This window comes from Podarcis liolepis (genome assembly GCF_965112155.1).
Source record: "Podarcis liolepis genome assembly, chromosome: 9".
Taxonomy (NCBI): Eukaryota; Metazoa; Chordata; class Lepidosauria; order Squamata; family Lacertidae; genus Podarcis; species Podarcis liolepis.
The window spans coordinates 1,795,799-1,823,429 of record NC_139564.1 but is presented as its reverse complement, the minus strand read 5'-3'; the positions used below and the strand labels follow the sequence as shown (position 1 = coordinate 1,823,429).

Here is a 27,631-nt window from a genome sequence, read left to right as displayed (position 1 = left end):
GAATGACCGCTGAGACCATATAACACCGGTCCGGAAAAATCTTCATTGGCTCTTAGTATGTTTCCAAGCACAACTCAAAGTGTTGGTGCTGACCTTGAAAACCCTAAATGGCCTTGGCCCAGTAGACCTGAAGGAGCGTCTCCACCCCCATCGTTCTGCCCGGACACTGAGGTTCGGCTTCTGGCGGTTCCTTCACTGAGAGATGTGAGGTTACAGGGAACCAGGCAGAGGGCCTTCTCGGTAGTGTCACCTGCCCTGTGGAACACCCTCCCACCAAATGTCAAAGAGAACTACTACCAAACTTTTAGAAGACATCTGAAGGCAGCCCTGTTTAGGGAAGCTTTTAATGTTTGATGCATTACTGTATTTTAATATTTTGTTGGAAGCTGCCCAGAGTAGCTGGGGAAGCCCAGCCAGATGGGTGGGGTAGTAATAATAATAATAATAATAATAATAATAATAATAATAATAATATTAACAGCCATGTTCCCCTTTCTGAGAAGTTTAACCCCTTTCCCCTCTTTGCTTTGAGGGGTCTCCTGCCCCCATAATATGGGGTTCTGCTTTATCCCAAGCCAGACCATTCCTCTGCTCAGCTTAGCTTGGTCCTCACTGACCGACAGCAGCTCTCTGGGGCACATACCTGGCCTGCCCTGGAGGTGCTGTTGGGAATTTGGACCTGGGACCTTCCGCATGAAAAGCAGGTGCTCTCCCACTCAGCTATGGCCCTCCCCTTACAACCTACACCAAAGGGATTGCGTCACGAGCCAGGAGGATGCAGTGGTGAGAGGGTCAGGCCTGGGTTCCAATTCCTACTTGGCCGTGAAGTTGACTCCATCCCTTTGGGCCCGTCACTGCTTCTCAGCCTACCTCGCAGGGTGGTTGTGGGTGGATTAAATGAGTAGAAGGGAGAACCATTCCACCACCTTGAGATCCTTGGAGAAAATGGTGGAACGTGAATGCATTAAATTGATTTGGCCACGCTGAGTTGCCACGTCAAGGAATTTCTCATTTTCTCAACCGTTTTCTCTCTCTTCTATGACCGCACACCTTTGGGTGCCATTTCCTTTTTGAGAATAATTTTTATTAGTTTTCAATTACAATAATCCAATCATAGCCTCATTATAGCAATGCCAAATTATAATGCAATTACCAATGCCAATCATTCAGATACCAAATTATACAATATAGGTGCCCCTCCATGTGCTAGAATTGATAGTTTGATGATTTACTTTATTTCTGCATTCCAAAATCTTATTCATTTCAATTACACTCCAGTCAAAATAAGAATCCCTTATACAACAACTGCAATTTTAATGACTTTCATTCCTATTGACATATTTACAAATCTATAGGTGAAGCATTCAAGCTATATCCTTGTTCTTCCTGTGTGTGGCAATTATTCTGTCCACGATGTTTCTTCCTGTTGTAAAATATTCTGTCTATCTTTCCCAGTTGTTGCTGTTCTCCATCATGCTGATATCCCATTGTGGTTTCAGAAGTTCTCCATTGCTCTGCCCTGTGTGTCATTGTTTTGCAACTTTAGCAGCAGCAGCTGCAAAAATCGCACTGTCCCAATAAATATTCTGTTTTCGCCATTTTTCTCTAAGCCTGGGAAGGAGAGCTATCTGTCAAGCTTCAAATAACTCAGTAATGAACCTTACCTTGGCAAGCTCACAGGTTCCTTTCATCCCTCCGTTCAGCCAAAGATAAGCGATTATACTTCTTTCCTTTTGTCCTTACCGAATTTAGATATTGGCTTGGGGGCTCCGGAACCTGAAAAGCTACCAGCTGGCCAGCGTGACGTCTCCCAGTCTCCTGGTGGAGTGTGGAGGACAGATGGTTCAGTCGTGCGTCATCAAGAACCTCAAGAAGAACCCCAACTTTGACATCTCTGTCCTCTTCATGGAAGTGGTGAGAGGCCGTCGTTTCTGCTTCGTCTTGGCTCTGCATGCTCATCACACCTTTCTCTTGCCATTCTTGGCTGGAGAATCACCTTTGCTCTTTGAATCATATAATCAAAGAGTCGGAAGGGACCCTGAGATCATCTAGTCCAACCCCCTCTCCCATCTTTATACTATTGTAGATAATAACATGAGAGACGTGGGTGGCGCTGCAGGTTAAACCACAGAGCCTAGGACTTGCCGATCAGAAGGTCGGCGGTTTGAATTCCTGCGACAGGGTGAGCTCCTGTTGCTTGGTCCCAGCTCCTGCCCACCTAGCAGTTCGAAAGCACATCAAAGTGCAAGTAGATCAATAGGTACCGCTCCGGCGGGAAGGTAAACGGCATTTCCGTGTGCTGCTCTGGTTCGCCAGAAGTGGCTGGTCATGCTTAGTCATGCTGGCCACATGACCCAGAAGCTGTACGCCGGCTCCCTCGGCCAATAAAGCAAGATGAGTGCCGCAACCCCAGAGTCGGCCACGACTGGACCTAATGGTCAGGGGTCCCTTCACCTTTACCTTTAGATAATAACATTGCACTGCTTGAAATAATAGGATGCATAAAAGCTGACTCCTTTTGGAATAAAAATGGTCCAGACCCATAAATGTGCTTCAAAGCATATTTACTAACCAGAACTCCTTCAAAACAGGTACAAATCAATCTATGACACATCCAAACAATTCCAAAAGTCTTATGCTTGTCCAAGCATGGGTTCTTTTACTTCAATATATAAAATAATTACGATCAGAGCAAAAATCAAAGCTCTGTCTCTCCCATAGGTTGCTTTAGCCTGCATCTAGCCTAAGGCTATGCAGGTCCTGGGGAGGCTCATTTATATGACCCAAGTAAACTGTATCTGGGAACAAAAGACAAAGGCACCTCCCCTTTGAAATGGCGATTTGCAATTGAATACCTTGATCATGTAATCTAAGGTTAGACACTCCTGTGTAAGCGAGCAGAGAACAGCAGTAGTTAACTTGTTAGAGCTCAGAGAGCTTCAGAATACTTCAAAGGAAATTTCCAATCTTAAACCCTTTCAGCAATATACCTAAGGCATTGTCAGAGACCAGGCTGAGGAGTACAGCTCTGATAAGGAATGGTGGGAGCCTCCCCCTCCCCTTGCTCCTGACCAGGATTCTGAAGCTGCCCAGGAGCAGTGGAGCAGTATAGATTTAGAACAGTAGTTTGCAGAGAGGCATAGTTCTGAAGACAAAAGTTGGGAAGAACTGGGGGGGGGGGGTGAACAGCAAGGTGAAGAAGAATTGGAAGAGAAAGAACTAACAGACTCTCTCTTGCTCGAAAGTGTCGAGCCTATCAGTCCAAGGTCACGTAGAGCTGATAAGGTGGCTATACAAAAAGCACGGTGGTTGTGAAGTCAGGTTACAAGCAGTGGAAGTGACCAGGGAGGAAGTGGGTGGAAACCTTAGTTGGGAGCATCTTCATTCTGAGATGGACTCTTTGCTCTTTCGCTGTGATCATTAAAAATCTCTTTAAATGGTAAGAGGCAATTTTTGCTTTGTTCTGCTTATCCATGGCCAAAGGGAGGGAGGAAGTCGCTCTTCCGAATCCTGACAGGCACTCTCCATTTCAGTGTGCAATACAACAATTATACTTAACATATGCCCAATGGAAAGAGGTCCAGCCTCCCTCTTTCTCCTCTACCTCCCTCTCTTTCTTTGCCTTGCTGTGCTAATTCTGCTTCTTGTTTCAGAACTTGCCAAGGGAAGATCTGTACTGTCCCCCCATCATCATCAAAGTGATTGACAACAGGCCCTTTGGCCGGAAGCCAGTGGTGGGCCAGTGCACCATCCGCTCTCTGGAAGCATTTTTCTGCGATCCCTACAAGGAGGAGGTCGTGTTCCCTGAAATGCATGCAGGTATGGCAAGCCGGGGAAGGTCAGGCTGGTATTTGATTCCTTATTCACAGAGAGAGACATAATAATAATAATAATAATAATAATAATAATAATAATAATAAATTTATTTATACCCCGCCCTCCCCAGCCAAGACCGGGCTCAGGGTGGCTAACACCAGGTATAAAAACAATTGATTAAAATAAAACTTAAGAACAAGATTAAAATACAACATTAAAATGCAGCTTCATTTCAATGGAAACTCAAATCAAAAACTTTTTGGGGATGGAAACATCATATCTTCACCAAGGCCAAATATCCAGACTGGTCCTACATGGGCCAGAAAAAAGCCAGGGAAATCCCCAAATAGGAGTTCCATCACAGAAGGAGAAAGGAAAGAGGGGGAGGGGATCAAGTTGATTCTAAGCCAAAGGCCAGGTGGAACAACTCTGTCTTACAGGCCCTGCGGAAAGAAATCAGATCCCACAGGGCCCTGGACTCATGAGACAGAGCGTTCCACATAACACTGGTCTTGAAAGACTTACACTGGCTCCCAGTACGTTTCTGAGCACAATTCAAAGTGTTCGTGCTGACCTTTAAAGCCCTAAATGGCCTCGGTCCAGTATACCTGAAGGAGTGTCTCCACCCCATCGTTCAGCCCGGACACTGAGGTCCAGCTCCGAGGGCCTTCTGGCGGTTCCCTCCCTGCAAGAAGCCAAGTTACAGGGGAACCAGGCAGAGGGCCTTCTCAGTAGTGGCACCCACCCTGTGGAACGCCCTCCCACCAGATGTCAAAGAGATAAACAACTACCAGACTTTTAGAACACATCTAAAGGCAGCCCTCTTTAGGGAAACTTTTAACGTTTAACAGACTACTGTATTTTAATACTTTGTTGGAAGCTGCCCAGAGTGGCTGGGGAAACCCAACCAGATGGGTGGGGTATAAATAACAAATTATTATTCTTTTTCTTAGGTTCTTATGTCCTTAAAAGAGTCTCCTAAACTGGGGAAGAGGAGAATGGGCTGGTTGTGATTTGCACACGATTCCAGTCCTGCCTCCCCGCACTCTGCAAATCTCATTTATTTTGTATTTCAGATGACGTGAGCCTCACTCCAAGGGATGACGTCCTCATTGATATTGACGACAAAGAGCCTCTCATTCCAGTCCAGGTAATCACTCTGCAAGAAAGGGGAAAATTAAGGCTAACCTTTCCGGTTTCTAGCTCAGAATACAAGCTGGAATTGCGAAGGGATCACATTTTTCATCAAATGAAAGCGGCAACAACCCCTAAAAGGTTGCTAACCGGGAGCAGTGGATGTTGGGGTCCTGTTCCCCTGCTATCCCTCATCTGAGGAGACTTCTGTTTCGGGGTGTGGGCATGGCTGGACCCCGATAGAGATGTGTTGGTGTTGCCCACAAGTGAAAAGTCTGCCGGGGTGAGTCAAGCTATTTGAGAGCCCTTGGGTCCCAATCTCCCTCTCTCAGTCTTCCCTACTTCATAGGGTTGTTGTGTGGATTTTCATGATTTTAAAAATGAAAATTAGGATGCAAATAAGGACTATGAATGCTGATGAACAAATAAGGAGATTCTGGGACTAGTGAGGAAATTATAATAATGATAATAAATTTTATTTATACCCTGCCCTCCCTAGCCAGAGCCGGGCTCAGGGTGGCTAACACCAATAAAATCATAGTAGAAACATAATAGGGGGAAAGGGGGGCAATTTAAAGTACAGCCTCATTTTAAAGCAGCTGATGGATCAAAACCATAAGGGGAGGGAAACAGAAGGGTCAGACTGAGTCCAAACCAAAGGCCAGGCGGAACAGCTCTGTCTTGCAGGCCCTGCGGAAAGATGTCAAATCCCGCAGGGCCCTGGTCTCTTGTGACAGAGCGTTCCACCATGTCGGGGCCAGTACTGAAAAGGTCCTGGCCCTAGTTGAAACCAATCTTACCTCCTTGAGGCTCAGGACCTCCCAAGTGTTGTTATTTGTGGACCTTAAGGTCCTCCGTGGGGCATACCAGGAGAGGCTGACCCGTAGGTACGTGGGTCCTAGGCCGCAGGTTAAGTACACACAGCCATAAAATATTGTACATAAAAAACCCCACAGAGATGTAGGGAAAAGGCATTGGGCCCCTAGAATTAAATGTGAAAGGAAAGCCTTTAAGGCATTTCCAGTTGTCGACCTACAAGATTGAGGACTCTGCTGAGCACGTATCCCCTGCCCTGGTAAGGGGCCAGGGTGGTCCATCAGCTGGGATGCCTTCTCCTGTTCGTTCCTCCTCTTGGGTCAAATCTGACCTCCCTGATTCAGGGAGAAGTGAAGATTCAGGGATTTCCCATGAGGGGGCACCCCAAGTCCCCCACCCTCCTATTCCTCTTCCCAAATGATATAGGAGGCTACCATAATGGCTGAGTTTAACTGTGGTTTCAGGCATGGTCTCTTTCCTATGGAAATGCAGACCTACCTGGAGAAGCCAGGAACTGAATTCTGCCAGTGTGGTATAGTGGTTAGAGAGACTAGAACCTGGGAGATCGAGGTTTGAATCAGCAATGGGTGACCTGGAGCCAGTCAGTGTCTTCCTGTGACTCCAGCTTACTCTTCCATCTGATGCCTTACTTTAAGTCTTTATAATAATAATTTATTATTTGTACCCCCATCTGGCTGGGTTGTCCATCTGGCTGGGTTTCCCCAGCGACTCTGGGCGGCTTCCAACAAAGATTAAAAATACATTAAAATGTCACGCATTAAAAACTTCCCTGAACAGGGCTGCCTTCAGATGTATTCTAAATGTCAGGTAGTTGTTTATCTCCTTGACATCTGATGGGAGGGCGTTCCACAGGGTGGGTGCCACCACCGAGAAGGCCCTCTGCCTGGTTCCCTGTAGCTTTGCTTCTCACAGAAGGCCAGAAGGCCCTCGGCGCTGGACCTCAGCGTCCGGGCAGAATGATGGGGGTGGAGACGCTCCTTCAGACCTGGACCACCCTTGTGCTTCACCTGAGCATCCAGAAGGCATTGGTGCCTCTTCTAGTCTGAACAACCGCTAGGTGAGGCCACCTTCATCCAAGCAAGCCCTGTCCAATCTGCAGAGCACTCTCGCTTGCCTCATTTGTGAATGGGGACGAGAGGACCATGGAACACCCTCAGATGCTGGATCAGTTAGGAGTGGCTTTGAACACTGCTCAGGACAAGATGTTCCTGTCCCAGGACAGTCAGGAAGAGGTCGAGGATCAGGGTCTCCAAGTGCTTCTTCTGGAGTGCAGATACCTCACGCCGTTGTCAGTGTTCCTGAGAACACTCACATCTTGCCAGGAAACTCCTTTTCATGCCAGGTCTCTCCAAAGGCTCCTCCTTCCCTTTGAGCTGGACACAACATCAGCAACAGGAAGCCCTGTTCCCTTTCTCTCATCACCCCAGTCAGGGACAGCTTGTGTTGGTTCCTTGCCTGTCGTGACCCCGGAGTCCAGCAGCGCTCAAGACAAAGAGTCAGAGAGGCTGCTGAGTCATCTGGCTAAACCCTAGGATGAACCTTCTGCTGGCAAGAGCTGCTTGAGGTGGGTATGGACTCCCTTGGAAGGCAGTGGACTCGCCTTCCTTGGAGGTTTCTAAGCAGAGGTTGGATGGCCACCTGTCATGGAAGCTTCAGTTGAGATTCCTGCATTTCTGGGCGTTGGACTAGATGGCCCTTGGTGACCCCTTCCAATGCTACACTTGTATGATTCTAAGAAGTGAGATGGGATTCCTGACTCTGATGCTTGTGACCAGGAGCCCCCACTAAATCAAGCGCTGGTGGGCATCCCCTGGAACAAATTCAACGGACCAACATGGGTGTCTTCTACTGGACCCCTAACCTACCTCCTGATAAATAAATAAATCTTTATTTATACCCCGCCCTTCCTGGTTCAGAAAACTGAGCTCAGGGCGGCTAACAACAAATTTAAAACACTTAATTGATGCAACAAAACCAGCATAAAATACAGTATAAAACGTGAATAACAATAAATTCAGAATTAAAAAATCAATTTAGGGGGAAAGTCCATCCAATAAACATTAGATGATCACCAGGGCTAGCTGGCTAAATTAGTCCTATTTGGGCCAGCGAGGAGGCCAGGGGAGAATTAGCTGTGGGATCCCAGAGCGGGTAATCTTCATAAAAAGGGGAGGAAGGGGAATAAAAGATCAGACCAAGTTCAAATTGATAGCCAGGCGGAATAGCTCTGTCTTACAGGCCCTGCAGAAGGAGGTTAAATCCTGCAGGGCCCTGGTCTCATGGGACAGAGCATTCCACCAGGTCGGACCCATCACTGAGAAGGCCCTGGCCCTGGGGGAGGATAGTCTGACTTCCTTAGGGCCCGGGACCTCTAAACTATGGTTATTCATGGACGTTAAGGTCCTCTGCGGAGCAGACCAGGAGAGGCTGTCCTGATGGAACGGCACAGGGAGTGCACCAGATTGGAGACTAACGGGTGCAGAAGGTCAGGCACATGGCCTTTAAGAGGTTCCGTTCCTTCAAACGTGGGGCATGTCATGAGGAAAGTGCCTTGAGAAAAGCTACCCCACCCTTTCATAATACTAGAAAAGGATTCCAGGCCTGGTGGGCCATTGGCCTTGTCAAGGAGGCTCTGTTCTTCGGGAGCCTTAGAGAGAGGGACTGGAAGCAGAGGCTGAAAAGGCCACCTCCAACCCTTCTCAGAGCAGGTTGCTGATCAGGAGCTCTCCATGGTGCTGCCTTGCCCTGTGGGCTACATGGCCAGGCCAGAGATGGGCATAACCAGCCTGGCAGGCTGGCTCAGATGATGCCTTGGGATACCTCCCATGGTTGAGGAAGGTCTGTTGTGTTGAGGGGCCCACTCTGAAGAATGTGTTGATGTGAGGGTTCTTGGATGGCCAGCAAGCGCACAGCAACATGACTCAGGAAGTAGAGAAGAAGAAGAAGAAGAAGAGGAGGAGGAGGAGGAGGAGGAGGAGGAGGAGGAGGAGGAGGAGGAAGAAGAAGAAGAAGAAGAAGAAGAAGAAGAAGAAGAAGAGGAGGAGGAGGAGGAGGAGGAGGAGGAGGAGGAGGAGTTTGGATTAGATATCCCGCCTTTCACTCCCTTTAAGGAGTCTCAAAGCGGCTCACATTCTCCTTTCCCTTCCTCCCCCACAACAAACACTCTGTGAGGTGAGTGGGGCTGAGAGACTTCAAATAAGTGTGACTGGCCCAAGGTCACCCAGCAGCTGCATGTGAAGAAAATGAGCAGGTCAAAGGCAGAGTTGGGAGATAAGGAAGAAAGAGGGTGAGATGACAGAGGCAGCCCTGAGATACCCCAGACCTGGACCTCTTAGGCTTCAAAGACCAGCACTTCAAACAAACAAACAAACGCGTCCAGATTTTGTGATGTCATGTGGATGAAGGGCTTCCCTTCTGGGGCACGTCATGCTCTCTCCTGGACCAGATCGGTTCCATCTGGTGGATGGGAAGAGAGTCATTCAAGCTGAGCTCTGCCTGAGCACTTCTCCACACGCAATGCCATATCCCGACACATGGAAGCTGCCAACGTGGCCTTTATTACGTGGAAATTGCTTATGACTTCATCCCTGTCCATTGGTGGGGAAACAAACAATCCCTGCTCCCCTGCTTCAGCAGCCCTTTCGTCAGGCAGCCAGAAAGGGTGTGTGTGTGTGTGTGTGTGTGTGTGTGCAACTGACGCCCTTATACTTAGAAGGGGAGGGGTCCTCTCCCACATTCCTCTGGGGTTCTGCCTGGTATTATAGCTGAGAAGATGGTGAGCGACTGGGGTCTGGCAAGCCTCTTGGGACTCCACTGTGGCTTCCTTTGAAGTGGCATCTCTCTCTCTCTCCCCCCCCCGTCTCCGTTAAGAGGACCATAACCTATGAGGCTTAAGTGGAGGCTGATCAGATCCTTCTGTGGAAAGTTGCAACCCAGTTCTCTTTCCAACAGGCAGTTCTCTAGGAGTTTTCTGCTGCGTCGCCTTTGAACTTCAGAAGATTCAGGAGATGCAAAAGGAAGGACTTAGAATTGTAGGGTTGGGAGGGGCCCCTTTCTGGCAATTGGAAACCTCAGTGTGTGGTGCAACTATGGGATTTGCTTCCAGGAGGGTCTGTGATGGTCACCAACTTGGATGGCTTTCAAAGATGATCAGGCCCGTTAATGGAGGATGAGGCTATGCTGTTGCAATGGGACCCTGTTGGTGGGCTTCCATGGGCAGCTGGTTGGCCACTGGGAGAACAGAAGGCTGGGCCAGGTGGAATTCAATCTGAGGCTGTTCTTGTGTTGCTCACTTTGTCTCATGGCAGAGGTTTAGACAGACAGCTCTGTCTTGCAGGCCCTGCGGAAAGATGTCAAGTCCCACAGGGCCCTGATCTCTTGTGACAGAGTGTTCCACCAGATTGGGGCCACAGCCGAAAAGGCCCTGGCTCTAGTTGAGGCCAGCCTAACCTCCCTGTGACCCGGGACCTCCAAGATGTTTTTGTTTGAAGACCGTAAGGTCCTCCGTGGGACATACCAGGAGAGGCGGTCCCATAGGTACGAGGGTCCTGGGCCGTATAGGGCTTTAAAGGTTTAAACCTTTAAAGTCCTATATATAGCTTTGGCACAGATTTGGCATTTCTACGTCTGTCGTCAGGGTGGCATTCCACCTCCAGGATGTTTCCTGCTGCTCCTGCCATTGCTCCACCCGGCTGCCCGTCCTTAAGCCTGCTCCCAATTAAATTCATTTGGAGCTGCCGGAGGGGCTCTCTGCCTGCTTGCTGCCAAAGGCCCTGGTCTTCTGCTGCTGCTTAAATTGCCAAAGATTTATCCCGCTTAGATGTGGCGCAGAGTCAGGGGCAAACAGGGACTTGGGTTTGCCACACCCTGTTGCCGCAAGATCCATGTGCAGCCCCCTCTCCCCACCAGGCAATCGTTTGCCAGGAGACGGAGAGGGAAGATGGGATGGGAGAGAGTTCAGAGCTTAGGTAGGAGAGGCACTGAGAGTTTCCTTGCAAATAAAATGAGAAGCTCGTGTCTGGGATTCCAGAGTTGAGATGCAACTGGGAGCACCAAACCTCAGGGGAGCAGGGCTCTCTGGCACCTACAAAAAACTGCCCTGGTGATGGGCGCTGGAATGGTGCGTGGGTCTGGAGGAAAATTTTCCCTTCAGCCCATCTCTCTCTCAAATCATCTCATGGGCTTCTGAGTTTTTTGGGGTTCTGGGTGAGGTGGTAAGATCATATCCTCCAACATTTCTCCGATGAAAATAGGAGCACCCAGGGCTTCTTTTCAGCTGGAACTCAGTTCCAGCACCTCTCAGGAGGGCGTCAGTACCAATATCAGAGGACGAAGGAGGTGTTCATGGTGAGTTCTGGCACCTCTTTTTCTAGAAAAATAGCACTGTGAATAGCCTATTCCATAATAACAACAAGAACAAGAACAAGAACAACAACCTTATTATTTATACCCCGTCCATCTGATTGGGTTGTCCCAGGCACTCTGGGCTGCTCCCAACATACAGAAAAACATAATAAAACATTAAAAAACTTTCCTATACAGGACTCTCTTCAGAAAAGGTGGAGTTCGGATTTTAATCCCAGTCTGCTTTTGCCTGATTAACTCTGGAAGCTTGTTGTGCTCTTTGCATTGATTAACCTCGGTTATCCACATCTCTGCAACAGGAAAGTTATTGCTTATCTAAAGTTTCCATGGGTTGTGCATATCTGGGCGTCATTAGATGCAATGAGGATGCAATGAGATTCAGTTTCCTCTGACTAGCCAATTTCTTTGCTCCTGTTCCCACCCTGTTCCCACATTCTCTAGTTCAGGGCTGCCACACACCCTGAATTTCCCAGTCTTAGCTGGTATTTGGCCCTTGTAAGCAGGCGTTCAGGCTGTTGTTCTCCTTATTTAGGATCCTGTGCATCTGATGTCCAAAATGACCCCCCCCCAAAAAAAACCCTAGCTTATAATGAATAAACAAAGGGGTGGGGAGCATTGAAACACACTGTGGCATAGAGTGCTAGACTAGAACCTGGGAGACCACGGTTTGGATACCCGTTGGGTACAGTCACTGTCTCTCAGCCTGACCTACCTCACAGGGTTGTTGTGGAGATTAAATGAGAGGGAGAATAATGTATGCTGCCTTGCGCTACTTGGAGAAAAAGGTGGGATATAAATGCAAACAAACAAACAAACAAACAAACAAACAAACAAACAAACAAACAAACAAACAGCACTTTGAAAGCAACACCATGAAATGCTTTAAAGGTATAAAATCTGCATGTCCAAATGAAAAGAGAGACCTCAGAGGCCATCTTGCCTCTTTGCCGTTTTGGATGTTCAAAATAGGCCTCCCACCACCCACTGGCCTGGTTCGCAAGACATCATGGTGAGCCAGAGTATCTCAGGACGGTGTGATCCTGCCCCCCTTTGCTCCTCCCGTAGCTTTTTAGCTCAGGGCGAGATGACGGCTAAGCCAAGGCTCGATAGCCAAAGTTCAGGATAGATACAAGAAAGTGCTCCTTCCTGCAGTCTGCAGTTAATCTATGGAACTCACTTCCCCAGGAAGTGCCAACCTCCATGACTTTAACAGGGGATGGGGCAAATTCATGGAGGAGGAGAGGGCTATTGATGACTCTGTTCTGGCTCTATTGCGATGCTCCTGCATCCCGGTTTCTGGGATGGTGTTGGGATGGGAAGAGTTGCTGCTCTTGTGCCTGAGTCCTTCACTCGATGGGCCATTGGCCTGATCCAGCAGCTCTCCGTATGTCATCATGATCCCTGGGATGGTTCTTCAGGCTTCTCTCTCCCTAACCATGTGCTGTAGCCCAACAGCCAAGGGTCTTGGCTAAGCAGGAGTGTTAGTGGTGAAGCCCAGGAGGAGCCAAGCAGGTGCCACCATCTCCTGCACAGCCAGGCATTCCTGAGAAACCATGGCTTGGCGAAACACTATGTGCAAAGGCAGCTGCTGTATCCACAAAACCAGTCAGCATGGATATTTTTTCTCACACCTTGCTTGTCCTTGAGTTATTGGAGATTCAGTTATTTGGACTCGAGGTCTTTCCCATGTGCTCGTTTGGATAAGGGAGGTTGTATTTCTATGCCTTGTTTGTGTTTTACAAAAGCCAACCCTTGCGCCTGCCATTGTGTCTTGGATTTGTGCTTGTCTAACTCTGCCACTAATCAAAGCTTTTAATTTGTAGCCTGAGGACGGCATGACCAGCTCAGCTTTCATTAACACGCAAACTTCCCGGGCCGACCTCTATGTATGTATGCCTTCATTTCTCACCTAATTACTGGGTTCGGCGGCTTTATGCTTTATTTTGCAAACCGGGGTTTTTCTTTTCTTTCTCTTTTAATGACGTGTGGTAGGTGGTGGAAACAGCCACAAATTGGAGGCTGGGAGTGTCGGATTGACGTTTTCTCAGGTTACACAGAAAGATGAGAAAACCCCAGCCTTCTATTTATGCCTGCAAAATTTGTCCTGATATTAAAGGAAAAATAGAAAATTGGAACCGCAAAATTGGGTTATTCGGTTGAGGCAAAGCCCAGGATTCCTTGCTGGGTGGAAGTTATTGGGTCATGAAGTTGGAATAGCTGGATGCCTTGACGTGGCTTCAGGGACTCCCTTTCCTCCCACACATCTCTCAAGTGATTTTGGGGGGATTTGAGGATTGGTGGGTGCTGAGAACTTGGGAGTGCATGAAGAACATAGAAATTGTTCCTGTGTAGACGCCAGCCACTGTATCTGCAAGGCCTGGAGGTCGAGAGTCTGCAAAACCCACCATCTGGGAGGCTTCACTCAAGAGTACGGAGGGACCATAAAACAAGAACCAGTTTAGGAGGACCCTAACTGAATGCTATGGGACACGGGTGGCGCTGTGGGTTAAACCACAGAGCCTAGGACTTGCCGATCAGAAGGTTGGTGGTTTGAATCCGTGCGACAGGGTGAGCTTCCATTGCTCGGTCCCTGCTCCTGCGAACCTAGCAGTTCAAAAGCATGTCCAAGTGCAAGTAGATAAATAGGTATCACTCTGGCGGGAAGGTAAACGGCGTTTCCATGCGCTGCTCTGGTTCGCCAGAAGCGGCTTAGTCATGCTGGCCACATGACCCGGAAGCTGCATGCCAGCTCCCTCAGCCAATAAAGCGAGATGAGCGCCACAACCCCAGAGTCGGCCACGACTGGACCTAATGGTCAGGGGTCCCTTTACCTTTACCTTTAGGCAAACTAAGGCCCGGGGGCCAGATGCGGCCCAATCGCCTTCTAAATCCAGCCTGCGGACGGTCCAGGAATCAACGTGTTTTTACATGAGTAGAATGTGTGCTTTTATTTAAAATGCATCCTTGGGTTATTTGTGGGGCATAGAATTCATTCCCCCCCCCCCAAATATAGTCCAGCCCGCCACAAGGTCTGAGGGACAGTGGACTGGCCCCCTGCTGAAAAAGTTTGCTGACCCCTGGTTTAGGGTTTGGGAGAACGCTGATGTCTCAGACCTGGAGAGGGGCCTGATTCAGCTTCTGCCATTACCAGAGGGACTAATCCTGAGGAACCCAGTGCAGGGTCAGGTGGGGAGAGCCCTGCTCCTGTTGCTCCTGCCTGTGGACTTTCCCCTGGCTGCCCTCTGGGAGAACAGGATCCTGGGATAGCTTGGCAGCTGCTGTGATCTAGCAGCCAGGCTGTAATGATGTCCGGTTCAGCCTAATCTCGGTTCAGCAGCCTTATCTCCGCTGTTTCATTTGCTTAACAAACAAATGTAAAAGCAACACTGTGTACTTGAGATATGACATGGCATTTGGTTTCACTGCTCACCTCCCCGTTTGCAAATTAACTTGTACAGCACATGCCGGGAAGTCGCAGATACGGAGATGATCCCTGAGGAAGCTGGGTCACTGCACATCAGTGCAACACACACACACACACACACTGCCCAGGATGGATGGGAGGGTTATGCCTGCAGTGAGCCGGATGGATCCCTTTACACCCATGTAGCTGTATTTCTCAGATGGGGCCATTCACACAAAACAAGCAATTCTGCCATTGGAATTTGCAGAGTTTCCAACGCACATCCGGGGGACTTGAGGAAATGGCTACACTTAAGAAATTCCACAAATGAATACGCAAGATGAGCCTGCTGGATCAGGCCAATGGCCCCTGCAGTCCAGCATCCTGTTCTCAAAGTGGCTAATAATAATAATAATAATGATAATGATAATAATAATTTATTATTTATACCCCACCCATCTGACTGGGTTTCCCCAGCCACTCTGGGCAGCTTCCAACAGAATATTAAAATACAATAACCTATTAAACATTAAAAGCTTCCCTGAACAGGGCTGCCTTCAGATGTCTTCTAAAAATCTGGTAGTTGTTTTTTTCTTTGACATCTGGTGGGAGGGCGTTCCACAGGGCAGGTGCCACCACCGAGAAGGCCCTCTGCCTGGTTCCCTGTAACTTGGCTTCTCGCAGGGAGGGAACCTCCAGAAGGCCCTCGGCGCTGGACCTCAGTGTCCGGGCAGAACGATGGGGATGGAGACGCTCCTTCAGGTACACTGGACCGAGGCTGTTTAGGGCTTTAAGGTCAGCACCAACACTTTTAATTATGCTCGGAAACATACTGGGAGCCAATGTAGGTCTTTCAGGACCGGTGTTATGTGGTCCCGGCGGCCGCTCCCAGTCACTAGTTTAGCTGCCGCATTCTGGATTAGTTGTAGTTTCCGGGTCACCTTCAAAGGTAGCCCCACGTAGAGCGCATGGCAGTAGTCCAAGTGAGAGATAACTAGAGCATGCACCACGCTGGCCAGACAGTCTGCAGGCAGGGAGGGTCTCAGTCTGCGTACCAGATGGAGCTGGTAGACAGCTGCCCTGGACACAGAATTGACCTGTGCCTCCATGGACAGCTGTGAGTCCAAAATGACTCCCAGGCTGCGCACCTGGTCCTTCAGGGGCACAGTGACCCCATTCAGGACCAGGGAATCCTCCACACCTGCCCGCCTCCTGTCCCCCAAAAATAGTACTTCTGTCTTGTCAGGATTCAACCTCAGCCACACGCTCCAAAGGGAAATCTGCAGGCAGGATTCGAACTCTCCTCTCCTTTCCAGCAACTGGCGTTCAGAAGAATTGCCGCTTCCAACTGTGGAGGCAGAGAAGAGCTTTTGATAGCCCTCTCCTCCTCTGTGAATTTGTCTGATTCTCTTTTAAAGTGGACCTGACCATGACCGCCACTGCCTCTTGTGGGAGGGAGTTCCACAGTCTGCGCTGCGTGAAGAAGTTCTTTTCTCTGTCCCGAATATCCCAGCATCCGGATGCTATGTGCCACGAGTGCATTGGAAGTAGATGGAGAGAGTGCAAATTTAAATTGGATCGCCAACATTGGCACGTGAAGAAGATGCAGTCTTCCGTCCCGTCAGCGGAGAGAGCTGCCGCTTTGGAGAGCTGTTGGGTCGCCTCCTCGCAGCCAGCCAGGCCTTCTGCTGCCTCTAATACAAATAAGCCATTAAGCGACAAGTTAGCACGCGAAACACGAGCCAGAAAACATGCGAGCCGAAATCTGTAAACTATTTGGGGTAATTGGTTATTTGCTGCGCTTGCGAGTCTCAAATCGTGGCGCATATTTTATGGCCTATCTGGTTACCCTTCCCTGGAAGAGCCACTGGGATCGGATATCTCCAGCTGAACCTGACAGTTGATACCCAGCCCCGAGACTCTTGGAAGGGGTGGCCTGCCAGCTGGGCATTCCTGTGGTCACCTCCCATGAACGCAGCCGTGCCGGGGCCTCCCCACACCCAGTTCAGGATTGGGTTGCCAGGCCCAGGCTCTAGGGAGCGCTGGCTGGCTCCTGACCCTTGCAGGGAACAGCTTGCCCAGGCCACACAGAAGCCCGAGACCGCCCAGGAACCTCCCACTTCCTAGGGGCTCCAATTCACTGGGAAGGTCTCCTGCACAGACCCCACCAAAATGGGGAGGAGCCAGCAGAGGTTTCTCAAATGATGCCCAGCAGGAGGAAAGGGGCTAGAGAGAAGCTGTTTTCACTCTCTCCCCATGCTAGAACTTGTGGACGTGCAATGAAGCTCAGTGTCGGAAGTCTCAGGACAGGGAAAAGAAAGGACTTCTTCATGCAGCACGTCGTTAAACCATGGAACTCCCTGCCACTGGAGGCAGTGGATGGCTTTTGAAATATACTCGGAGTCGAGTGTGGATTTCATGCTCTTTATTCAGCTCATAGTGGTGAGGTGGAATGGAAGTTCTCCCAGAATGTCTGCTTTATATACATTATTTACACAATGGGCCCCACATGATTGGCTAATTCTGGGAGTTACCAGTAGGCCAACCAGGTTGCGGATTCACTTGCACCTGGAGCTGGATTGGGTGGCTCATGTGGACCAATCAGGCTGCTGCATTCTGAATCCTATTGTTCTAGGACCAATCAGACTGCTGCATTCTGAATCCTATTGTTCTAGGACCAATCAGACTGCTGCCTTTTGGATCCTATTCAACTCAGTACATAACAGCTTTAAAACAGGATTAGACCAATTCATGGAGGAGAAGAGGACTCTCAATGGCTACTAGCCATGAGGACCACAGTTGGAGGCTTCCAAACCACAGTTGCGGGAAACCACAGGAGTGTAGAGGGATCAAATCCTCCTCGCTGGATCTGGTTGGTCATAGTGACAGCAGGATCCTGGACTGGATGGGCCCTGGGCCTGATCCAGCAAGATCTTCTTATGAGCTGCTCAAGAGAACTCTTGTACAATCCCTGTTCATTTCAGCAAAAGCTTTTGTTTAGTTTTGGCTCAGTTCTTGTCCTCTCCCTCCCAAGTACCACCTTGTCTCTCTGTTGTCGTTCATAGGACAGAAACCCCCAAATTTGACACCGTGGCACATTGGTGTGCTGCGGGAGGAGCGCTAGCATGACTCATGAATATCGCTGTAACGTTAACCCAAGGCTGGTGCCAGCCCTAAATCCCCAGTTGCTCCACACCAGAAGAAGACACTCCTTGGCACATCTCTGCATGATTTGGGGGCCTTCATCCAGCCAGGCTTCATTTGTGAGGGTGAGGGGGCAGGTCATGGCGCCCATTTCCTTCCTTGGGTGCAATCGGGCCGTGGCGGAGGAAGCCGCTCGGGTGCCTGGAGTGGCACGCTCTGCGCATAGGGGCAGGGCACACCACAGAGTCTGCCTGCCTCCTCCCACTCAGCCACCCTATAGCTGGGGGCAAGACAGCGGGCGGAATGTTTGGGCAGTGCGCACACAAGCCACCGTGTCTCTCCCTTAGTGGTGACACCTGGGGGGCCCCCGCACCTAGCACACCCCCTTCTTCTGCCCCTGCAATTGGGTGCTCTTGCCACTCCCGGTGGAGAAGCTCTGTGGAACATGCCACCAGCTCTCTCTGTCTCCTGCATGACATCACCTTGCTGGGCGTGATTCATGTGGCATCTGCGAACAGCCTGGCAGTGCATGGATGCCATACAATGTCTTTTTTTTAATAAAGTTTTTTTATTAAGAATTACAACATAACATTTTATCAATAAAACATGTTGTTGTTGTTTAGTCATTTAGTCGTGTCCGCCTCTTCATAACCCCCTGGACCAGAGCACACCAGGCACTCCTGTCTTCCACTGCCTCCCGCAGTTTGGTCAAACTCATGCTGGTAGCTTCCAGAACACTATCCAGCCATCTCGTCCTCTGTCGTCCCCTTCTCCTTGTGCCCTCCATCTTTCCCAACATCAGGTTCTTTTCCAGGGAGTCTTTTCTTCTCCTGAGGTGGCCAAAATCTTGGAGCCTCAGCTTCAGGATCTGTCCTTCCAGTGAGCACTCAGGACTGATTTCCTTCAGAATGGAGAGGTTTGATCTTCTTGCAGTCCATGGGACTTTCAAGAGTCTCCTCCAGCACCAGAATTCAAAAGCATCCACTCTTCGGCGATCAGCCTTCTTGATGGTCCAGCTCTCACTTCCATACATCACTACTGGGAAAACCAGAGCTTTAACTATACGGACCTTTGTTGGTAAGGTGATGTCTCTGCTTTTTAAGATGCTGTCTAGGTTTGTCATTGCTTTTCAATGGAACATATCATCCTTAATTCCCGCCCCTACTTCCCCCCCTCTCCTCAAAAAAGAACCCATCCTCCCCTCCCTCCCTAGACTTCCCTCTGCTCCTCTCTCTGGTTTTTCCATACTTATAATTCTCTGCATATTATAAAATTGTCAAAATCCTTAACCTACCGGTATCTATCTATGTGTTATTAATAGTAAATTTGTGAATGTTTATTCAAAACCTGCCAAGGAGTCCAATTCAGTTTGCTGTTTCTTTAAATACTTTGCAAAAGGTTCTTTGAAGTCACAGTTGTCCTTGTCCCGCAGTTTGTGCATCAATTTTGCCAGTTCCACATAGTCCATCAGTTTCTCTTGCCACAGTTCTTTAGTCGGGGTTTCTTCATTCTTCCATCCTTGTGCTATTAAGACTCTTGCCGCCGTTGTCGCATACATGAAGATATTTTTTAATTTCCTTGGCAGGTCTTTCCCTACAATCCCTAACAAAAATGCTTCAGGTTTTTCAACCAATGTTAATTGGAACATTTTCTTCAACTCATTATATATCATTTCCCAAAATTTTCTAATCTTACTGCAATCCCACCACATATGGTAAAAAGTCCCTTCTGGATGCCATGCAATGTCAATCCAGGGCCTTCTGTGTCCTTCGCAAGACGCTTAAGCCAGCTCCCTTCTTAGCCTTTCTTGCCAGGCACGGCTTCCCTGTTTCGACTGAGCAGCCAGTGTCCTTTCCAGTTAACATTCCAGCTGCGTCTCCTGGTGTTTTGCTTAAAAAGAAAAAAATACACGCATCCAAAACACCCCCCTAAAAAACACAAAAAACATGTTATTCTCCGTAACCTCAGCCCCAACATCAGCAGAAACCTCTAACCCCCTTCTTTGTCTTGGGGCTGCAGAGGAGACCAGAGGTAAAATCGTCAGATTACTGAAAGTGCTTTCTTTGTAACACGGCACCTGTGGAATGTCATAATAAAGGCATTTTGGTTAGAATGCAGCTCCCCCCTCCCAATTCAAAAGGATGGCCGAAAAGGGAGATTTATGCAATATTCCTAGGAGGGGAGGAAGTGTATTGGGGGGGGGGGAGAGAAAGTTCTGGGTCCCAGTGCAATGCCTTTTTGAGAGAGGGACTCTCAAGATGCCTGCCTGCCTGGCTCCCAGTCAAACTCCATAAACCCCGATTATCCCGGCTTCTCCGTGAGGTTAGTGTGATGGAATTTTGCGGAATTCCAAAATGAGATATTTATTTGCTTAAGGATGTTTCACGAATTACCAATTGCTCCTTCATCTTGGCTCCAGTTGACCTTGAGAATTGTAGCCATTACCAAAAAAAATAACATTTCTTTACAACCCCCCCCCCCCCCAGTTCAAACGAAGCCTTCTGTGTGCCTTCTACTGAGCCAGGCCAACGGCTTCCTCTTTACCTACTTAACTAGGCAAGTTGAAAGGTTCAGGGCAGATACAAAGAAAGGACTCATTCGAGCAGCACAGTGTTAAACTGTGGAACTCCTTGCCACAGGAGACTGGGGTAGCCGTCAACTTAGATGCCTTGAAAAGAGAATTGGGGAAATAAATGAAGGAGGCTAATAGCCAGAGTGGCTCTGAGTTCGAGGCAGCAATAATAATAATAATAATAATAATAATAATAATAATAATAATAATAATTTATTTGTACCCCACCCATCTGGCTGGGTTTCCCCAGCCACTCTGGGCGGCTTCCAACAAAGATTAAAAATACATCAAACTGAATCCCAGTTGCTGGAACTGCAGGAGGGGAGATCTGCTCTAGTGCTTGTGGGTTTTCCATTGGGGAATCCAGCTAGCCATTGTGAGAAGAGGACGCTGGACTAGATGGGCCATTGGTCTGATCCAGCGGGCTTTTCTTAAGGGATTGAACCCAGGGCATTCTAGAAGCAGAACTGAGCTGCGGCTCCAGCTTTTCAGAAGCCACTGAAACTCCCCGCTGGTTTTTCTAATAAGAGAGTTGTGTTTCGCCGCAATGACTTGCGCCGTGCATTCTGGAGCTCTGTTGATGGAGACCCATCGTGCAAACCGAGAGCCGCTCAGGTGTTGCCGATCGCTGTCGGGATTTCTTGATACGAAGTGTTGCTTCTCCTCTCTCAGGAAGAAGAGTTCATCGATTGGTGGAGCAAGTTCTACGCTTCCACGGGCGACCGGGAAAAATGCGGCTCATACCTGGAAAAGGGTTTTGACACGCTAAAGGTAACTGGTTGGAGGGAGACCTCTTGTTCTTTATTAGTACAGCTCCAGAGCTCGATTCCTCAGCAAATAGCATCTGATTATACTATGCAAAGGAAAGGATTTTTCTTGTTGAGACACCGATGCAATTCCAGTTATTTGAGCAATGCAGTTAAATTGGTTCCTGGATGGCAAGGGCATCCGAAAGCATCAAAACCAAATTGTAAAAGCAGTGTAATAGCAAAGTGTGCTATTGTTATATATTTAGGTAACACAATTTGTATGCTGCTTACTTCAGTTTACAAAGAGCAATCATTAATGAAAAAAGAGTTCCTTCCTCTTGTTTATGGCATTAGATGGTGGACAGCAGCAATCGAAATCAATAACCTTAGATCAGTGGTGTCCAAACTTTTTTCAGAGAGGGCCAGATTTGATGAAGTGAAGGGCCGTGAGGGAGACCTTCCTTGGGAGGGGAAGGATGGTGGTTGTTGCTTAGGAGGTGAAATTGCAGCACCTGGGACTCGAGCTGGGGGGGGGGGGATTGTGAGGTTAGACTGAAACTTAGCCAGGGAGGTGTCTGGGACAGTGGCCACTCTGAGCTTCACCAGCTCCTCGGAAGCAACAGAAGTCTAGTGTCCAGATCAAGGGAAGTCATAGGACCACTCTGTTCTGGTCAGAACCAGTCTGGAGTCCTGTGTCCAGTTCTAGGCCTCCCAGTTGAAGAAGGATATGGACAAGCTGGAAGGTGTACAGAGGAGGGAGACCAAGACGATCAAGGCTCTGGAAACCAAGCCTGATGAGGAATGGTTGAAGGAGCTGGATATGTTTAGCCTGGAAAAGGGGAGCCTGAGAGGAGATAGGATAGGCATCTTCAATTATCTCAAGGGCTGTCACATGGAAGAGGGAGCAAGCTTGTTTTCTCTTGTTCTGGAGGGCAGGACCCAAACTGATAGCCCCATGATGAGAAAGAACCACAGAACCATAGAATTGTTGAGTTGAAAGGGACCTGGAGGATCGTGTAGTCCAGGCATAGGCAAACTCGGCCCTCCAGATGTTTTGGGACTACAACTCCCATCATCCCTAGCTAGCAGGACCAGTGGTCAGGACCAGGGAATTGTAGTCCCAAAACATCTGAAGGACCGGGTTTGCCTATGCCTGATCTAGTCCAACGCCCTGCAGTGAGGGAGGAGGTTTCTGACTAGACATTAGGGATAAATTTCAGATGATAAGAGCCATTCAACAGTGGAATGGACTACTTTGGAGGTTTCTCAAGAGAGCTTGGAGACCATCTCTGAGGGATTCTTGAACAGGGAATGACTTTGCAGGGAGTTGAGGTACACGACTTCTGCAGAAGCGCCAACTATAGGGGGCAGAAGGAGCTCCAGCCCCCTAAGTATTTCTGGGCAAGGGTCTGAGCCCCCCACCCCAATACTGAAGGGGCTGTTATCCCCCGCCACTCCCGGGCGAGTGCTGGTGCACCGAGTGGGGCCGGGACTTCTGGAGGGTGAAGATTACCTCCTGCACTCCCCGCCCCACCAACAGGCAAGCAGTGGGGGGCAAGTCGGCGTCCCTGGTCCTTTGGGACCCCTCCCAACTGGACAAACTGAACCCACGTTTTTCTTCCCTTAGGTCTATGAAACGGAGCTGGAGAGCGTAGAAGACTTTGGGGGTCTCTCGGATTTCTGCAACACCTTTAAGCTGTACCGTGGCAAGACTCAGGATTCGAATGAAGACCCGACCATTGTGGGGGAATTCAAGGTTTGCTAACCTCTTTCAGATACCGGAGGGCCTGGAGACGATTGCTGTGCTTCTTCTTCTTCTTCTTCTTCTTCTTCTTCTTCTTCTTCTTCTTCTTCAGCAATCCCTCATAGCTGAATAAAATCATCTTCCATAAACACAGTCTTAACAGTGGGTTCATAAGTGACTGTGGAGGCCAATTCTGGATCCACACATCCTTCCACAGTGGGAGGTGGGAGTTGATCACGGTGGGAGTTGATCATGGCGAGGGTTTGCCAAGCATGCCTTCCCCTTAGCATGTTTCTCCCTTGCGTCCTGAGTTCGAGTGTCTTCGAAGTCCACAACACCTTTGGTAAAGGCTGTTCTCCAACTGGAGCGCTCACAGGCCAGTGTTTCCCAGTTGTTGGTGTTTATACTGCATTTTTTAAAGATTTGTCTTGAGAGAGTCTTTAAACCTCTTTTGTTGACCACCAGCATTATGCTATGAAATGAACGAAGCCAAAGCTTCGGGCCCCTAATCCCAGAGGGGCCTCAGAAGAGACCCCATTGCTTAATTTTGTTGCGTCTAGTAGAGTCACATTGATTCGAGTCAAATGGATTAATTTTTCATTGTATATATTTCAACAATCCCAATGTAGCATAGATGTTGCAAAGGTGTGGTCACCCGTCGTGGAACAACCCCATGGAAGAAGATAACCGTGGATACCCACACCTCGTTGCTGGTTGCAAAGGGGCCCACATGACAGTTTAAGTTTCAGGGGGCCCCAAATGTAGGCCTGTTCAGGGCCAAGATGGACTCCTAGCCAGAGCCACCTTCCTTCCTGAGGGTCACAGCCATTGCGTTCCTCGAGAGATGGGCTGGTTCACAGTGTGAGCCCTTCGGGTCCTGCTCCGTAAGCTGTGACCCAGCTGAGCTTGGCTGTAGGGTGCAGGGAGTTGCTGATGGCAGGCTCTAATGGGCCGCCCCACTTGGCTTGCAGGGCGCCTTCAAGATCTACCCTCTGCCGGATGACCCCACGGTGGCAGTTCCTCCTCGCCAATTCCACCAGCTTCCAGCCAGATGCCCCCAGGAATGCCTCGTTCGTGTTTACATCATCCGGGCCTTTGATCTGCAGCCAAAGGACTCAAACGGAAAGGTAAGCCTGGGAGAGGATGGGCAGGCAGGTAGGATCCCTGGGGGTCTCAGGGCAGTTTACAGAATAAAAGCAAGATATAAAACCACAAAATACCTAATAAAAATAAAAACAACAACCCAATAGCTACCCAAAATAGGGTTGCCATGTTTCAAAAAGGAAAAACCAGCAGGATACCCCAAATGTTGTTGAGCTTTCTTTAAGAAGATCTTTTCTTAGGTAAACACCAAAGCCTTTTTTTTGTGCTGGTCCCGTGGGTTACCCGAGAGGCGAGGTCCAAGTCTGGTCCGTGGTCAAAGGTGCAACATGGAGGCAGTCCGTAGTAGCTGGAGCTGGGTGCAGGGCAGGGAGTCGGGTGAAGTCAGGAACAGGCTTGCAAGCAGGGAGCCAGGGCAGGACAGGAGCTCAGGCAGGAAAGCTGGACAGGGTTCAGACAGGAACTAGCAACCAACAATGTTGCTCCCACAACTTGGGACTGGGGCTGGCAGGCTTTTATCTCCCCCGAGGCATAGGGCGGCCCTGATCCTCTGGTGACTTGCCTCTCCTGGCCTGGAGGCAAGCACTCCTCCTGCGGGAACTTAGTTCCCTCTGCCTCTCTGCCCTGAGCCTCTGCAGCTCAGGAGAGGCTGGAGGGTTATCGGACCCAGAGGCAACCTCCTCTTCCCGTGACGGGGCTGAGAGTGGAGCACCTGCAGGCAATGGGTCCTTCATCACCTCAGGAGCCAGAGCAGACTCAGCTGATGCCTGCACCTGAGGATCTGGCACAGGTGAGAACCATTCAGGCTGATGCCCCAGCCCCGGCTCAGCTGGTTCTGGAGGCAGGGAATCCTGTGCAGGCTGGGATTCCTCAGGTTCAGCATCCAAGTCCGAATCCCAGGCCATCACATTTTTTTTAAACAATAATGCCAAAAACCCCCACAATTTTTTGGTTCATTTTCCTAAGATCCAGGAGAAACTGCCACCTTCCAGAAATTCCCGCCGGAAGTTGCTTCTGCCTTTGAAATCCCGGTAATGTCTGGGGAAATCTGGACGTATGGCAGCCCTAACAAGAAACAATATGTTTTTTAAAACTTCTACTTTTCCTTGTCATCCACTTTTTATTAGCAGTTTTGGTTTTTTGCTTTAAAGAGGATTATCCCTGACCATGGACTTCTTGGCTGGGATGATGGGAGTTGGAGACCAACAATGGCACCCAAGGGTGAAAAACAACTAAGGTAGAATCCTACACACAGACACACACACACACACACACACGGTATATAAATACACAGTATTTAAACATCTCCCTAAGACCTATTTCCCATATAATGGGAAAGGGGGGTATTGGTTTGTTTTATTACGCATTTTGTGTTTTTATCTTGTATTCTTGTGTCGTGAACTGGCCTGAGATCTATAAAGGGTGGTATATAAATTTTGACAAGTAGATAAATAAATAAGATATCTAGAATGCCAGGGTGTGTTTTAAGCTGTTTTCCATTTACTGTCGATTTTCCGAAGGTTTAAAATGATTGCTGTTAATTTTTTCCAGCAATAATATTATTGATTTTTCCTCCTTCTTTTTGTAAAGCGCTTTGAGGTTCTTTTACTATCAAACGTTGTACAAAAATTATGAAACCAAGCAACAAGCACGTATCTTTGGGGGGCTTCTGTTGGGGGTCAGGAAGTGGGGACCTCATTAGCCTCTGTTTGCATCTCTCCATTGGCTAGACATGCCCAGGTAACCTTACCTGGGTCTGCAGAGAGCGCACCTTGACTGACCACCTTTCTTTTCTCCTCGGCAGTGTGACCCTTATGTCAAGATATCTGTGGGGAAGAAATCCATCAATGACCAGGATCATTACCTCCCCTGCACGCTGGAGCCCGTCTTTGGAAAGTAAGGGGTGCATGCAAGGCCAGGCATAGATGTAGACACCTGGGGGTGTGGAAGGGAAGAGGGAAAGGCTCCCTCTTCAATCCTTCTTTAATACCTCTTATTCTTATTCTTATTTCTTGAGTTTATATACCGCCCTATACCCAGAGGTCTCATGGTGTTTCACAGAAAAGATCACAACATATATAGTCAGAATAAAAACAACAATCCAATAACACTCCACTCCCCGAAAAGAGACACATTTCAAAAGGGCATAGGATGTCAAGCAGGTCAACCAAAGGCCTGGTTAATAAATTTAATTTTTTTGAAAAAGAGTCCCATGCTCTGCTAAATGTGTAACTCATGGGTAGGCAGACTAAGGCCCGGGGGCCGGATCCGGCCCAATCACCTTCTAAATCCGGCCTGTGGGTGGTCCAGGAATCAGCGTGTTTTTACATGAGTAGAATGTGTGCTTTTATTTAAAATGCATCTCTGGGTTATTTGTGGGGCATAGGAATTCGTTCATTCCCCCCCCCCACATAGTCTGTCCCCCCGCAAGGTCTGAGGGACAGTGGACCGGCTCCCTGCTGAAAAAATTTGCTGACCCCTGGAGTGTAACCAATCAATCAACAATACAGTGTATAACCAAGCAACCAAGCAACCAATAAAATTAATTATTATTACCATTATTAATTGAATTTATATACCACACTATGCTTGGAAGTCTCAGGGCCGTTCACAGAACACATTGCTAAGCAAGTGTAGCAAAAGTGACCCTGTCCACCTGAGTAACATTGAGCCTTCCTCCCCCCCATAGGATGTTTGAGCTGACGTGCATTCTGCCCCTGGAGAAGGATCTGAAGGTCACCCTCTACGACTACGACCTCTTGTCCAAAGACGAGAAAATCGGGGAAACCACCCTGGACCTCGAGAACCGGTTCCTCTCCAGATTTGGGTCCCGCTGTGGCCTGCCCCAGACTTACTGCATGTGGGTGCTTGGGGGAAACCGAGGCAGCTCAAGGGGGGGGGGCGTGCCCTTCTTTTGGGGAGGGGGATTCATGGGAATATCCACAGGAGAGACCTGGGCCTCCGGGTGGCCTCAAGACCCTCTGTTTTTCCAGCTTCTGAGAAAAATACAGAACATTCAGCAAAGCCACAGAGACTTGCGAACTACCCAGCCTAAAATGAACTTATAATGTCTGGTTTCAATAGATTTTTCAAATGCTTAACTCAGTCTTTTAGATAAGTTCATGAAGATACCAACAAGATACCAACGACAACTATCTATCTATCTCGGCATTGTGAATAACACTGAACTTACCTTTCATTGGGATCATGGCCACTGGTCCCATCACCTCCTGGCAAATAGAAGGGGAAGAAATGGAGGCAGTGAGAGATTTTACTTTCTTCGGCTCCATGATCACTGCAGATGGTGACAGCAGTCACGAAATTAAAAGACGCCTGCTTCTTGGGAGAAAAGCAATGACAAACCTAGACAGCATCTTAAAAAGCAGAGACATCACCTTGCCAACAAAGGTCCATAAAGTTAAAGCTATGGTTTTCCCAGCAGTGATGTATGGAAGTGAGAGCTGGACCATAAAGAAGGCTGATCGCCGAAGAATAGATGCTTTTGAATTCTGGTGCTGGAGGAGACTCCTGAGTGTCCCATGGACTGCAAGAAGATCAAACCTCTCCATTCTGAAGGAAATCAGCCCTGAGTGCTCACTGGAAGGACAGATCCTGAAGCTGAGGCTCGAAGACTTTGGCCACCTCATGAGAAGAGAAGACTCCCTGGGAAAGACCCTGATGTTGGGATAGACGGAGGGCACAAGGAGAAGGGGATGACAGAGGATGAGATGGTGGGACAGTGTTCTCGAAGCTGCTAACATGAGTTT

The 27,631-nt window shown here is 48.7% G+C and overlaps 1 protein-coding gene and 1 long non-coding RNA gene across 10 annotated transcripts in view; one reads left to right on the top strand and one right to left on the bottom strand.

Moving 5' to 3' along the window:
• LOC310686051 overlaps positions 1-27,631 on the bottom strand; it is a 424,340-nt gene that overhangs the window by 266,731 nt on the left and 129,978 nt on the right. The window lies entirely within an intron of this gene.
• Positions 1-27,631, top strand: part of DYSF (dysferlin) — a 195,327-nt gene that overhangs the window by 121,962 nt on the left and 45,734 nt on the right. For 5 of the 9 annotated variants that reach the window (XM_083520413.1, XM_083520411.1, XM_083520412.1 and 2 more), the window contains 9 exons: positions 1,753-1,914; positions 3,654-3,819; positions 4,893-4,966; positions 12,975-13,037; positions 20,943-21,041; positions 22,647-22,775; positions 23,735-23,890; positions 25,669-25,760; positions 26,554-26,724. In XM_083520413.1, the coding sequence (XP_083376539.1) occupies positions 1,753-1,914; positions 3,654-3,819; positions 4,893-4,966; positions 12,975-13,037; positions 20,943-21,041; positions 22,647-22,775; positions 23,735-23,890; positions 25,669-25,760; positions 26,554-26,724 (1,112 nt within the window). The remainder of the gene's footprint in view (positions 1-1,752; positions 1,915-3,653; positions 3,820-4,892; positions 4,967-12,974; positions 13,038-20,942; positions 21,042-22,646; positions 22,776-23,734; positions 23,891-25,668; positions 25,761-26,553; positions 26,725-27,631) is intronic. The other 4 variants (XM_083520415.1, XM_083520418.1, XM_083520416.1 and 1 more) reach the window with 1 other exon arrangement.